At 41.3% G+C, this 13,452-nt stretch overlaps 3 protein-coding genes across 4 annotated transcripts in view; 1 reads left to right on the top strand and 2 right to left on the bottom strand.

The window, feature by feature from the left end:
* Positions 1-2,534, bottom strand: part of dmrt1 (doublesex and mab-3 related transcription factor 1) — a gene marked incomplete at its 5' end in the record, with an annotated part of 29,862 nt that extends 27,328 nt beyond the window's left edge. Inside the window, 2 exons of the mRNA XM_084552080.1 lie at positions 910-1,081; positions 2,316-2,534. Of these exons, the coding sequence (XP_084408206.1) occupies positions 910-1,081; positions 2,316-2,534 (391 nt within the window). The remainder of the gene's footprint in view (positions 1-909; positions 1,082-2,315) is intronic.
* Positions 2,535-5,393: 2,859 nt separating this feature from the next.
* Positions 5,394-9,910, top strand: LOC311493242 (cilia- and flagella-associated protein 157-like; the record flags this gene model as incomplete). The annotated part of the gene is made up of 9 exons (XM_084551802.1): positions 5,394-5,557; positions 6,283-6,554; positions 6,823-6,976; positions 7,247-7,514; positions 7,690-7,811; positions 8,150-8,300; positions 8,719-8,867; positions 9,454-9,612; positions 9,880-9,910. The coding sequence occupies 9 exons, from the start codon at positions 5,394-5,396 to the stop codon at positions 9,908-9,910; spliced, it is 1,470 nt and encodes a 489-aa protein (XP_084407928.1).
* Positions 9,911-10,700: 790 nt separating this feature from the next.
* The window catches only part of kank1a (KN motif and ankyrin repeat domains 1a), a 62,066-nt gene continuing 59,314 nt past the window's right edge, over positions 10,701-13,452 (bottom strand). For both annotated transcript variants that reach the window (XM_084551903.1, XM_084551904.1), the window contains exons 10-12: positions 12,828-13,028; positions 12,020-12,118; positions 10,701-11,895 (exon numbers count right to left, since the gene is read on the bottom strand). In XM_084551903.1, the coding sequence (XP_084408029.1) occupies positions 11,833-11,895; positions 12,020-12,118; positions 12,828-13,028 (363 nt within the window). In that variant the 3' untranslated portion in view covers positions 10,701-11,832. The remainder of the gene's footprint in view (positions 11,896-12,019; positions 12,119-12,827; positions 13,029-13,452) is intronic.

Raw genomic sequence — 13,452 nt, forward strand, 5'->3', positions numbered from 1 at the left:
TTATGCTCTAAGTGGGTGAAAGCTACTTTTAGCAGAAAATTTAAATCAGCACTAATGACAGAACACACCAATCAGGCATAACATTATGACCACCTTCCTAATATTGTAGGTCTCCCTTGTGCCTCTAAAACAGTTGGGACTCATCAGAGAATGGACATGGGCCTTCTGAGGGTGTCCTGTGGTGTCCAGCAACACATTGTTGTTAGTGGGGGGCTTTTGAGGGGAGGGGCCTCTGGGGATCATCCCACAGATACTTGATCAGTTTGGGATCTAGTGAATTTGGAGGCCAGGTCAACACCTTGTGCTGTTCTTCATGTTTTTTTTAGTTGTTCCTAAAGCGTTTTTGTGTGTGTGTCTGTGTCAGGCTGCATCCTGCTGGGGATGGCTGCTGCCATCAAGGAGTGTCATTGCTATGGGGTGGGGGTGTCTGGTCTGGTCTAGGTGGGTGCTACATGTCTAAGTAACATCCACACCAATGAATGCCAGGTCCAAAAGTTTCCCAGCAGAACATTGAACTGCCACAACCTTATTCACTTCACCTGTCAGTGTTTTCAATGTTGTGGCTGATCGGTGTCTTGTAAACAACACGTCTTCCAATTTGGTTGACACTGATTAAATCTGAACATTTGTGATGAATAGCATCATAAGGTAAAAGGTAAAGTTTAAAAGGGGTTCTTTATTAACGGAATTCATGTTAAAATAAGACACTATTAAAAGTTTAACAGAGGAAATATTGTTTATTATCTAGTGGTTAACCAAAGGATTAATGTACTTCTCAGAAAATAATAGATAGGTAATTGTTATCATGACTACGTCTCTCAGACACAGCACTGCATGATCTTAGAAAAGGATCACTGTGTAGTTTTACCACTGTCAGAGGGCTTCACACACACACACACACACACACACCTGTGACAACAAGAGAAGAAGCGGAGGCGCTGGCAGGTGTCGATCGTCCCTCCAAGGAGAACAGGCAGTCCGCTCCGGCTTCGTTCTTCACCACCACCTCAGGGCCGGACAGAGCCACCGGCCGACAAATCCCGAGCTCCTCCTCCTGAGCCTGCTGACGCCTCAAGGCAACCTACAGTACAAGGGAGGAAAGAATATGATAAGATACCGTGGCATCGAGGAAACACTGCCTTGATCTACCATCTACCTAAACAGACTTAAACGTGTAGTGCCACTAAATAATAACTGGACAATTAGAATAAGACGATTTCCTTCATAAGCTAAGCTGCCTCATTTCCGAGATGAAAAAGAGTATCAGTGTAACTTTGTAAAATCAGTGATTCTTTATTGTTTATGAGGGTCCACCTCTGCATCTCAAACTCAAACTATCTGTTAAAACCAGCCAAGATACGGAACAATAAACTACAACAGATAGAAAATGTATAACAACAGGCAGGAAATCTATTTAATTGAAAGGCTGAAAATGACAATTATTAAAATGACTTTACAGTTTATAAGCAGCATTATCATTTAATCATTTCAGTCACAGTTTCAAGCAAAAAGTCCTAAAATGTTCATATTCCTGCAACTTGTGTATTTCAGTATTTTTAGTTTGCATCCGTTTTCTGTCACTTGTAAATTTATTATTTTTGTTTTGGATGATGAATTAGACAGTGATGTTCAGCTTCTGATATTTCCTAGACAAAATTAATCAGTGATTAATGAAAAATATTAATAATAATCCAGCTCTTATTGGTTTGTTATAGTTTTTGTGATTGTTCATGTTGTAATTTTAATATATATTTTAAAATTAGCTTTGTTAGTGTTAAGAAATCTCAACATACTATATTAAATATAGTATATTATATATTATTTTAGTATATATTATATATTATATTAAAACAAAATTGCTGTTTTACAAACCTGTTGTAAAAACGTTACTGGAAAAACTCCCAAAACATTAAATAAAGACAAAATATGAGGAAAAACTTACTGTTCTTCTCACTTTAGTCAGTAAAATAAATTACTTTCTTTTAATAAATTTACTGCTGATAAACAAATAATGATGAAACATCCCGTTTATATTTTAGTAAGTTAGCTAACAGTTAGTTAGCTGTGCACAAACCTAGCTAGCTAGCTTAATATTTTATTGATTTATTGGTAAACAAATGCAAATAAAGAAAAAACAACAACAGTGAATAACTCCCGCTGTGCATACACGAAGTATTCCAACACAAATTAATTCATCCCGAACGAACTATTTAATATCTTCGCACACGAGAAGCAGTTTTAACTTTAAAAAAAAAAAAAAAAGTTTGTTTCTTTAGCCGCAGCTAGCTAACAGGTGGCTACTGAAAGGAGGTTACCTGGGCCGCCATGACTCTCTGCCTCTCGGCTATCAGTTTACATTTAGGGCACTGGCAGTCCCTCCAGTTGCAGAAGCGCTTGTGGCCCTTCAGGGGAGACACATATCCGTGGTTCCTGCAGCGGGAGCACTTGGGCATCCTGGCGGATTTCTGGCCTTTGGACGGGGAGAGTGGTCTGCTGCACTGCGGCACCTGTTTGCTCTGCTTGTCCTTGCTCATGACTGCTGGAAGTCACTGCTAGAGCACGGTCAGTTAGTGTGTGAGGGTGGGCTGGTTAAAGCATGTACTGGAGCCAGCCTGGATGCTATAAGGTCACCAGCCCTCCCCGCCCAGCTGTGACTATGATGTGCTTCTTTTTTTTTTTTTTTTTACGCGTGGGATCTTCCCCAAATTCCAGTGGGAGGAAACAAACTGGAAGGTGGGTAGAGAGTTGGCAGGACAAGTCCCATCACACTGCTGCACTTTGTGTCTCACGCTGAAGTTATTACACACATTTACTGGAAACTTGTTGCATGCAAACCTCCAGATGATTTCTGGACATGTGCACACAACCCCACTGCAACAGCAGAAGTCAAATCGTACTCAAGTATGATTAAACACTGCCTGGCCAATAAAAAAAGGCATTGTCATCTTGGAATATGCCCGTGAACATCAGAGAAGAAAAAAATCCATTGATGTTATAACCTGGTCATTCAGTATATTCAGGTAGTCAGCTGACCTCATTCTTTGGACACATAATGTTGCTGAACCTAGACCTGAGCAACTGCAGCAACCCCAGATCATAGCACTGACCCCACAGGCTTGTACAGTAGACACTAGGCATGATGGGTGCATCACTTCATCTGCCTCTCTTCTTACCCTGATGCCCCCATCACTCTGGAACAGGTTAAATCTGGACTCACCAGACCACATGACCTTCTTCCATTGCTCCAGAGTCCAATCTTTATGCTCCCTAGCAAATTGAAGCCTTTTTTTCCAGTTAGCCTCACTGATTAGTGGTTTTCTTAAGGTTACACAGCTGTTTAGTCCCAATCCCTTGAGTTCCCTTCACATTGCACAATAGGAAGCCATTGAAATGCTTTTACTTTCACTATTAAACATAGCCCTGAGTTCTACTGTTGTTTTTCTTTCGTTTAAGGGATCACTGATCACGATTAATCAGGATTTTTTTCCGACCACATTTCTTCCTGGAAGACGATGGTTCCCCACTATCCTTCCAGTCTTTAATAATGCGTTGGACAGTTCTTAACCCAGTTTTAGTAGTTTCTACAATCTCCTTAGATGACCCTTCTCAAACGGGATTTGTCTTTAGACATGGTTGTTTAAGAAATGAGAAGCTACTCATTGCATCAGTTGGGGTTAAATTATTTGTTGCCAGCTGAAAGATAATCACCCATGCAATAATTATCCAATAGGAGGCTCTATTTGCTTAGTTCAATTTCAATTTCGGTGACAAGGAAAAACTCCCTTTTAACAGGAAGAAACCTCGAGCAGAACCCAGCTCATATGGAGGGACCCATCTGCCTAAGGCCAGCCGGGTACAGACAGAAGAAAGAGAGAAGAGAACAGCAAAGAGAGAAGAGAAGAGAACAGCAAGATAAACATACATCTGTCATAGATACACATATCTGACTAAAGTGTACATGTAGTTAAATTCAGGTGGCGACTTATTTTTTTTTTGGCCAGGTAGTGTGGTAAACAACATGACTCCCAGTGAGGTCAACACTGATTAAATCTGGACATTTGTGATGAACAGGTAAAAGTTAAAGTTTGAAACGGGTCCTTTATTCATGGATTTCATGTAAAAATTAAATCAGAGGCAGCGCACAACAAACTACTTCATCTTAGCTGGATTTAGCAGCAGGTTGTTGTCTCTACACCACACCATCAACTGCTCCACCTCGCTCCAAACAGAAAATTAAACATTTTAGAAAACAGCGCTTCAAGATAATACCTCTTTTTATAACATTAAAATAGAAAACACAACGAAAACAGAACATTTTACAAAACAGGGCATGAAAACCAAACATCATGAAACATAAAAATTGAATGAATAACGCTGAGACTCTTTTAAGATGGTTCAATCAATTACATTTCAGTCAGTATTTCAGTATGTGGTGAAGAAACATGTGTGCTGTAGCTCTTTAATGCTATGCTAAGTGGTAAATGAATACTCTTTTATTAATTTACCAAGGCTGGCTGAGCTGAAACCGAATTAACCTCCACACTCAGTCAGTCAGATGAGTGGATTTAAAGACGAGGAGTGGCGCGATGTGAAACACCCGGCCACCCAATTAAAATCATCACAGCCAAATGGAGGAGGGAGGGATGAAAAGTTACCAATTAAAAAGCAGCCGTTTACACAGCAGTGAATCATCCCAGGCACCGGCTCAGGTCCTGGTGCTCTAATCGGGGGTGTAACACAGAGTTTAATTGCCTCAAAGGTAATAATGATAGATTATAATGCAGTGATAAAAGTCTGCAGTGTGAGACATTGAACATTTCTATTAGTCTGACTTCTGACCTAGTCTCCCTGTAACGGGCTGTGGAGCAGAGCAGCAGACGCAAATAGAAATATAAAATGTATGCAAAACACAGTGGCTCCCACTTTTATCATGCACACAGGATACATTTTTACCACATTTACATTTTAGAGTGAAACCCAATAGGGGCCAACACTGGATAAATTAGAGGCCCCACTCTAATTGTAAACCAGCATCAGATAATCTCCTTTGTGTTTTACGGTCGATTCAAATAGTTTGAGGCCGGACAAAAAAATAAGCATTAAGAACACTTGTGTGTCTAGTGCCTGAAATTTCTTTTGCACACTTCAAAACAATAAATTTTACCAGCATTACTTGGTGATCTGTGTTACTGTCCAATCTGATAATACATTTACGACTTTTTTGTTTGTTTTTATCTCGTACTCAAAGTGTTAATTTTTGTCTTTCCCTCGAAGTGTAAGAAGGAAGAACGCGTTCTTCCGAGGCGTCCCTGAAGGCAGCATTGCCTAGCAACGGGGCAAGTTTAGTTTTTTTTCTTGCCGGCGGAAAGAGTTTCGACAACTTTTCTCCGATAATGCCCAAAAAGAAGGAAAAGAAAAGCGGCGACAAACAAGATGAAAGCAAGAAAACGCAGAAAAATCAGAGTTCTGTGACTCCCGTGGATAAAACGGGCTCTGAAGACAAAGAGAAGGAGATATATCTGACACAAATACGATATTTGAACGAGCGGTTGGAGGGGTGAGGCAGTTGAGGACTTTTTTGTTGTTGTTGTTGTTGTTGTTTAGGGAAATAAGTCATTTTAATGTCATATTTATTAATATATTTATTTTTCTGAGTATAAGCTTTGTAGATAATGTTGTTAGTCTCGTTTTTCAGACTTAAAATCAGTGCAACTCATTTGCATATGTTGTCTTATACATTTCCATTTATAACCTCAAATAAAATGTAATTTTAACAAAAATAAATCTCATCTTACACTGGAAGTGAAGTAAGAGTTTAAAGAGACCTACTGTAGTCTCTCTGTTGCATCAAAATAAATGAGAAAATAACAACATATGAAAGTTACAGGGTTTAAAAGTGCAGACTCAGCTTTAATTTGAGGTTATTCACATCCAAGCTGGACGGTATGGTGTAGGAATTACAAATATATGTATACACAGATATTCCTTCAGTAGTATGATCATTTAAGCAGGTAAAGGTTGTTGCTTTGAACCCACGACTTGCTTCTGAGTCCTTAAAAATAGGTGACTGTGTATACAAATGGTCGTTATTCTCAGCTTTCCTCCAATTTAGATGTTAAAAACTAAAACTAGAGCAACACTTACAGCTAAAATAATGTCCAAACATGCAGTACATGGACTGTAAATAAACTTGAAATCTAGAAGAAGGCCGAGACAATACGCGAATCACTAAAGATGTTGTCGTCAGTGCTTCAGTTTGCTTCTTCCCTCATTTCTCCCCAGATATCAGCAGAAGTGTGATGAGCTCGAAAGGCAGAACAAAGACTTGACCTCTCAGCACAGCACGCTAGAGAGGGAGAAGAAGGACATTGTCGGTTTCCTGAAACGCTCCCTGCTGGAGAAGGAGGCTGAGGTGGACGATCTGCTGGAGCGGCTGGAGGGTCAGCGGCAGGCGGCCGATCGAGACAGAGACGCCCTGCAGCTGCAGCACAGTCAGCTGAGGCAGGAGCTTCAAGACCGCATTGATGAGCTTGCTGGAGAAAACGCGACACTTAGTGAGACTTTAATCCAACTGTCTGCGATATAAACCAGAACTGGGCTTACTGTAGCACGGTGAATGCCTTTTGAGACGATAGTTCTTCCACATAAAGATTAGATTGGGAAGATACAGCTAATGATGTTCACATATTTGGTTATTCAGAAGCCGGTTTAGTTAAGTTTACCAATGGAAAACTATTTTTTTGGGAAGCACTGTATGTATGAAATCAAAGACTGGACTCTCAGTGAAATATAGACTCTCCTCTCTTCCTCTTCTCCCCCCAGTGGAGAGGCTTGCTAGCCTGGAGGAGTTTCAGAAGCAGAAGGAGAAACTGATGTCCCACATGGAGTCCCTGGAGAAGCAGTTGGCTGCTCAGCGGGAGGAGCACAAAGATGACATTCACAGCCTGGAGATGAAAGCACTGCTGGAAAAGAAGAGGTAGGAGCTGGCCTACTGACTTTATGTACATACTTAAGTATAGCAATAAGCACAGCAGTAACATGTGCCATTGTATTTTACATGAAGTCTAAGAAAAATGAAGTACCAGGATGACCAGCATTACCAATTAGCTACTGTCCAGCTGTCCTCACAAGGCTTTAATTTATTAAGTTGTACGTAAACAGCATACCTGCATTATTCACGTGAAAGATTTTTGCTCTTTAGGCTCATTTCTATCTCTCTCCCCCTTCTCTTGTTCCCTCACAAAAGACTGGAGAAGGAGATGGCGAGCCACGCGGCGGCCATGGCAGCCGAAGTGCAGCACCTGGTGGACCAGAAGGTTCCTGAAGCAACCAGGCTGGCGCTACAGGAGAACACAGAGGTGAAGGCTCGCTTCAGCCAGCTGTCCGAGCAGGCGCAGGTCCTGATGGAGAAGAACGCCGCCCTGCGCGGTCGGAAGGGTCAGCTCAGCGTGGACGTGGACGTCCTGGAGCAAATGCTCAGCAAGGTGTCTCGAACAAGCTGCATTCGCAAGAAGGTAAGAGACAGACTCAAGGGTTATTAAGACATGATCAGATGCTTTTTATATTTGTTTTTCCCTAGCTCCTATTGCACATACTACTTTCTTTGACCCATGGCTTTAATTTGGGTTGCAAGTTTTTAACATGACAAAAAAAAAACAGATTCACTAAAGAACATCTTCACTCCCTAAGGTGGTGGAGCAGCTCACAGAGAAGTGCCAGCAGCTACAAGCCGAGCAGAAAAACAGCCGACAGCAGCTGGAGCAGCTTCAGACTGAACACACAGGAGTTCTGGCTGAGATGGAGGCAATCAGGTCAAACTTTACTCACAGTCTACTGTCTATAAAACAGAATCAGAACTTAGTCAAGCACACATTCTTTGTTTAAGGTTAATGTAATCCTTCCTTCTTCCTCTTTATTGGTTGTGAACTGCTGTTTAGTTAAAATATCACATTGTAGGACATCACTGTGTTCTGGGAAGTCAGAATCCAGAATCAGTTTGCTGAAAATAGTTCATCCACACCAACAATAGAGATTGCGTAAATAATTCACAGGGGGCATCCGGAATTGAACCAGAGACCTCTTGATCTGCAGTCAAATGCTCTACCACTGAGCTATACCCCCTCTGTCACATCCTTTGTTGTGGTTTCAGGCACGACCGGGCCTCCGCGTCAATGCAGTGCAGCGAAATCAAAGCAGAGGTGGGTCGGCTGGAGGTGCAGCTGCAGGAGGAGAGGAAGAGGAGAAGCAGAATGAAGACCACCATGCAGGAAGTAGCCATCACCATCAGACAAATCTTGATGGTAAAACAGTGCTTCACCTAAATGAGCTCACGGTTATTTTAGAGCAATAGTTTTGTTTTTGTGTATCTCTGTGACAACAGAATGGATTACTAGGCTTTTTTTTAGAATAATAAAACCATTTAAGAATTTGCCTGCCAAGTCTATTGACTCATGTAAAGTAGGAATGTAATAAAGTATTAATTTAACCCAGTAAACACAGCACATGCTGAGGTATCATGACCTCACACATTTATGTGACAGGAATGTTATGAAATATCTCACCGTGACTGTTGCCACTTAAATTTATATCATGTTTTCTTCCACTGTTAATAATTACGTAGGTTTATAATTCTCTGAAACAATAGTAATCTATATTACCTCAGCCTCTTAGAAACGCTTTCATGACTTCAGTCTGGACGTTGACTCTGTCTCCCTGCAGGAGGCGCCTGTTGAGCTGGACTCTGTCTTCCAGTGGAGGCAGCTGATGCAGAAGCTGCTGGTGGACTTGGACAGACACACGTTCACCGACTCCACCGCAGAGAACGACCAACTGAACGACCTGCAGACCTCGGACCCTATAGCAGCCCGGTAATTAAATGAGGCATTCACAGCACACGAGAGCCAGATCTTCAGATCAGGGCTCAGCAGTCCACCTACACCTGAAGGACAAGAGACACGCTTAGCCAGAGAAGACAGATGGTTTGAAACAGGAGTAAAGGAAACAAGCGATGTCACATTGGTACTGTAGACCTTTCATTAAACAGGGGAGGTGGACTGAGAGACCACTTATCAGCCACTTAGTGCACAGTCTTAACCTCTCTCCCTGAAGGGTTCACACCCATTCACACCTTTCTTGTTAAGGAACCACAAATGAGAAGGAAAAGAAATTTGAGCAACATCCTCTAATTCAGACAAATACTCATGTGATTTCAGCCATAGAGCTTCATCAAACTGTGAATAGTGTCCATTATAAGGGACTGAGATACAAGACAGTCAGAGTAACAGTAATAACAGAGAACAGGATGAATGACTGTCTCAGAAGTTGCCAGTGAGGCTAATACCCACCACAGTACGGTGCTGTTCTTGGGCGGTTTTGAAATAAATGTCAGAGTGAGCATAAAACCAGACAGAGAATGATCTGAAAACCTCTCCCATCCTTCTCGTGTCTTTACAGAACAGTGAGCTCGGATCCAGATTTGAGTCGTCTGCTCCATCTGGCAGCTCACGACAGGCCAAGGGATCACAGCCATTTGCCCCGCCGCTCACCGAAACACAAAAATATCATTTCCAGGACAGGAGCTGCAGCAAACAGCATCCATCTGCCTCTGCACAGGTTGGTCAGGAGCTGGAAAACTCACCATAGAGGGTCAGCAGTGGGCAGGGTGTTGTGTAGTAGGAGTTAAAAAGAATATCATGTCCTTTTAGAAGCAATATTTCAGACTGAGGCCATCTTTAGGATATTTAGATAGTTAACATCTTTGCCACTCGTTTGTCAAAAGTAGGCAACGCTTCTATTGTAGAAGATCAAAATGTCTCTGTTGACACTAACAGCTCATCAGATTGTTAATGTTTTGTGTGTTTCTTCTGTTCTTTCACTCAGGAAACCCTCCAGTCAGAAGAAGCTCGGTTAACACAACTGATTCAGAGGCTGTTGACATCCAAACACATCGGTCACTCAAATCTGTCAAATGTCAGAAACCAAACTCATTTCCAGAACTAAAGCGTCACCCTTCAGATTGAAATTCTGCTATAACTGTGTACATCTTGTCCTAGTGTCACAGTTGTCATGTAACAGGACAATGTCTTCTCCTCTACTTATTTTTCTTTCTTTCTTCAGTAATCATGATTTTGTGACTTGCATATAAAACAGAAAACGTTCAGTTTCACCAAATGCTGCACATGATCCTCTCCTGCTGTAAAGTGAAGAGCAGCCAGCGGGAAATTTGCTTCCTTACTTTTAAAACACGTCACAATATGAGTATTTCTTTTGCTCCTGCATCTTCAACAAGTTTGAAGAGATCATGTGCTAAAATTAAGATTTACAAACGAAAATCTCGACAGTTAAGTTAATTAAACTTGTGTTTTTATCTTTTTATGCAGGTTTACTTTAAAATAAATAATAACATGGAGAATTAGGCCACATGAAATTGTCGTTTACCCCATTTTTAACTGCCTTCATTCCACATTTTCTTCTTCTCCGTCTTGGATGTTTTTATGTCGCCTTGCCTTTAAAATTTTTCAACATTAAATGTTGCTTAAGTTTTATAATCTGATGCAAAAATATACATGTGTAAAGTTTGATTTCCAATGACGTTACTCGCATTGAGCTTCTTTTCAGTTTGTGGTACTATGTGGATCATGCTGCTTTGTTGGGTACCAGGTTTCCTTTTGGAAATAAAATAAACGGAGTAAACATTTAGATTTGAGCCACTTTTCTCCTTCTTAACAGGTTTAGAAGCGTTTTCAGAACCTCACTTGTCCTTCGATGAAGTGAAAACGGCATCAAATCCTTAAAAATGACGTTTATCAGATGGTAAGAAATGTCCTGTGGTCATTCTGCAGCCACGCCAGAAGCTTTAACAGTTAACATTTTCAACAACACAAACGCGACATCCTTATTTAGACTCTTTAATGGATGTTTATTGTTACATGGCAAAGTTTCAGGCACTTCAAACCTCATTTGAAGATGAAAGTCAGTACCTTGATCAATACTAGCGGAGGACAGACGGCTTATATTACACATGAGAGACAAGAGAGCGAGAGACTGGACACAAAGACAAAGAGGAGAATAAGTCGACTCTATGACCACCGTATGTACAAAGAAATACATATCTGCATTAAAAACTATACTTTGATAAATATATAACTTCATAGATTGTTAAGTAGTAATAGGACATATTCAAAATACTGTGATTCTTCTCTTTAAATAGATACAAAGGATTTGTATAAAAGGAAAATCTCTCCAGTCTAAGTCACGCCTGTATGCGCCGATGCGTTCATCCACGGGAAAGATGAGAGAGAAAGACGTGCACGGAACGAAAGAGCTGGGCGCACATACGCGAGTCGAGGTGAGCAATATATACAGGAAATGTTTCCTCTAACATGCAGGTGGATCCTTCTCCATCTGTGGACTCAAAAAATAAACTAAAAAAGAAAAAAGAAAAAAACAGCCGACGATGTTTTGGTGCTCTTGAATGATCAACACTGAGCTTTTAAAAATAAAAAAAAAGGAGACACACAAATAAATTCAGGAAAAAAAAATGGCCTTTTTAGTTGGATGTGTGTCCGTGTTGGTCTGAACTCCAGTGGCTTCGCTGACTGAATCTGATGGGACTCTGAGGCACCGGTGGGTTACATTCATATTCAGAGGACACTTTGGGCTTGTCATGAAGGCAAGAGTGCACATAAATTAAAAAGAAATAAAATAAAAACATTTGCAGAAATCTCATTGGTTGGTTGGGTTGGGGTGAAGTCCCTCATCCGGCTCTGGTTAAGGCGACGTTCATAGCGAGGATTCATAGCAGCGCGGGGTTTGTGGGCAGAGGAGAAGCGTCTAGTCAAATATGCCCCTCCGAGTCGGACTCGGTGAGGTTTTCCTGCCGAGGCGAGGCGTTCCCTTGAAAACAGAATGGATTACGTATGTGAATAAGCATGAATTTAGGAGGACGGGGCAGCTTGAAGTCGTATGCTGTCCAGATTTTAAAAACATTCGAGGGAAAGTTTGTGACTTTCAGACTTACGGGTGACTGGGCTTTGGAGAAGTTGACGTGAGCGTAGAGCAACACCGCGATGTCCTTGTGTCCCGCTTCCAGAGCTATGGACAGAGCGTTACTCTCATCCTGAAAGGAGGGACGAAAGGAAGTGAACGTGAGACAAAGGTTAAAGGAAGTGAACCTGATGGCTGTTGGCTCGGTAGAAATATCTATAGAGTATTTTATTGTTTACACCAGTATGTGAGCAATATGAACATATAGAAAGCCGGTCTTTAAGTTTTACTCGGGCAGGAAATTAATGGATTATGGTTGGAAAAATACTTTTTATTGGGAATAAACAAATACGAGTCATATGAGTGCCGAATTTTGGTAATATTACTGGAAATATTCAATAAACGGAGGATAGATATTTGCTTCAGGACCTTTTACGACTCACTACTGCATCTCGACTGATAGCAAGACTAAAACTAAAGACGCTTTGTATATTATTGGTTTTATTTTAGTTAGCTTTGTAAGTAAAGTACTAAATTTAATTTCAGTTCAATGCTTTCTGTTGCCAGACACCATAGGACACCCTCAGAAGGCCAATATCCATTCTCTGACGAGTCACCACTGTTTTGGAGGCACAAGGGAGACCTACACAATATTAGGAAGGTGGTCATAATGTTATGCCTGATCAGTGTATGTTTAAATTGCTACAAAAAAGGACAGTACTCAAAGGCCCAAAATGATCCCAGTAAGTTTCACGTCCTGCAGACGGTTTTTAGACCTCACACCCTATTAGTTTATATTCTCCTGATCCCAGACCAGAACCTCGGCTGCCCCATGTACTCACGCTGTCGCTCAGCGTGGCGTCGCAGCCGGGTTGCGCCAGCAGCAGTTTGACGATCTCGACGTGGCCGTGTTCGCTGGCGCACATCAGAGCCGTGGAGCCCTCGTCGTCCTGGATGTTGACGTCGGCCCCGTGAGCCAGGAGGGCCCGGACCATGTCCATCCTGCCGTGACTGACCGCCAGCATGAGCCCCGTCTGACCGGCCTGGGACGGGAGAAAACAGCACGGTGAGGGAGCCCGGTTTATACTTTAACACCTACTTCTACTACAAGCTATTGAAAGAATAGATTTTAATAATAAATACAAATAATCTAAGGGTTTAAACTTTAAGAAACAGCTTTTAAACAGCTTCGTCCTTTCTCCACATAATAAATGCTTCAGTTTACATTAAAGCTGCAATGGGGATGGACTTTATTGAAAACTAGAAGTTAACAAATGATTTAAAAAAACATAATAAATATAAATGAGTCAAAACTCAAATTTTAAATGTGACCGCCACTTTCCAGATCGTGTGATTAACTAAAAACTAAACATCTATATCAACTACTGAAGCAGTTACCATCTTCCACCACTTGGTGTCACCAAAGGATCATTTATCCAACTATAGAATATAGAAACATTTGTGTCT

This window comes from Chelon labrosus (genome assembly GCF_963514085.1).
Source record: "Chelon labrosus genome assembly, chromosome: 9".
Lineage (NCBI taxonomy): Eukaryota > Metazoa > Chordata > Actinopteri > Mugiliformes > Mugilidae > Chelon > Chelon labrosus.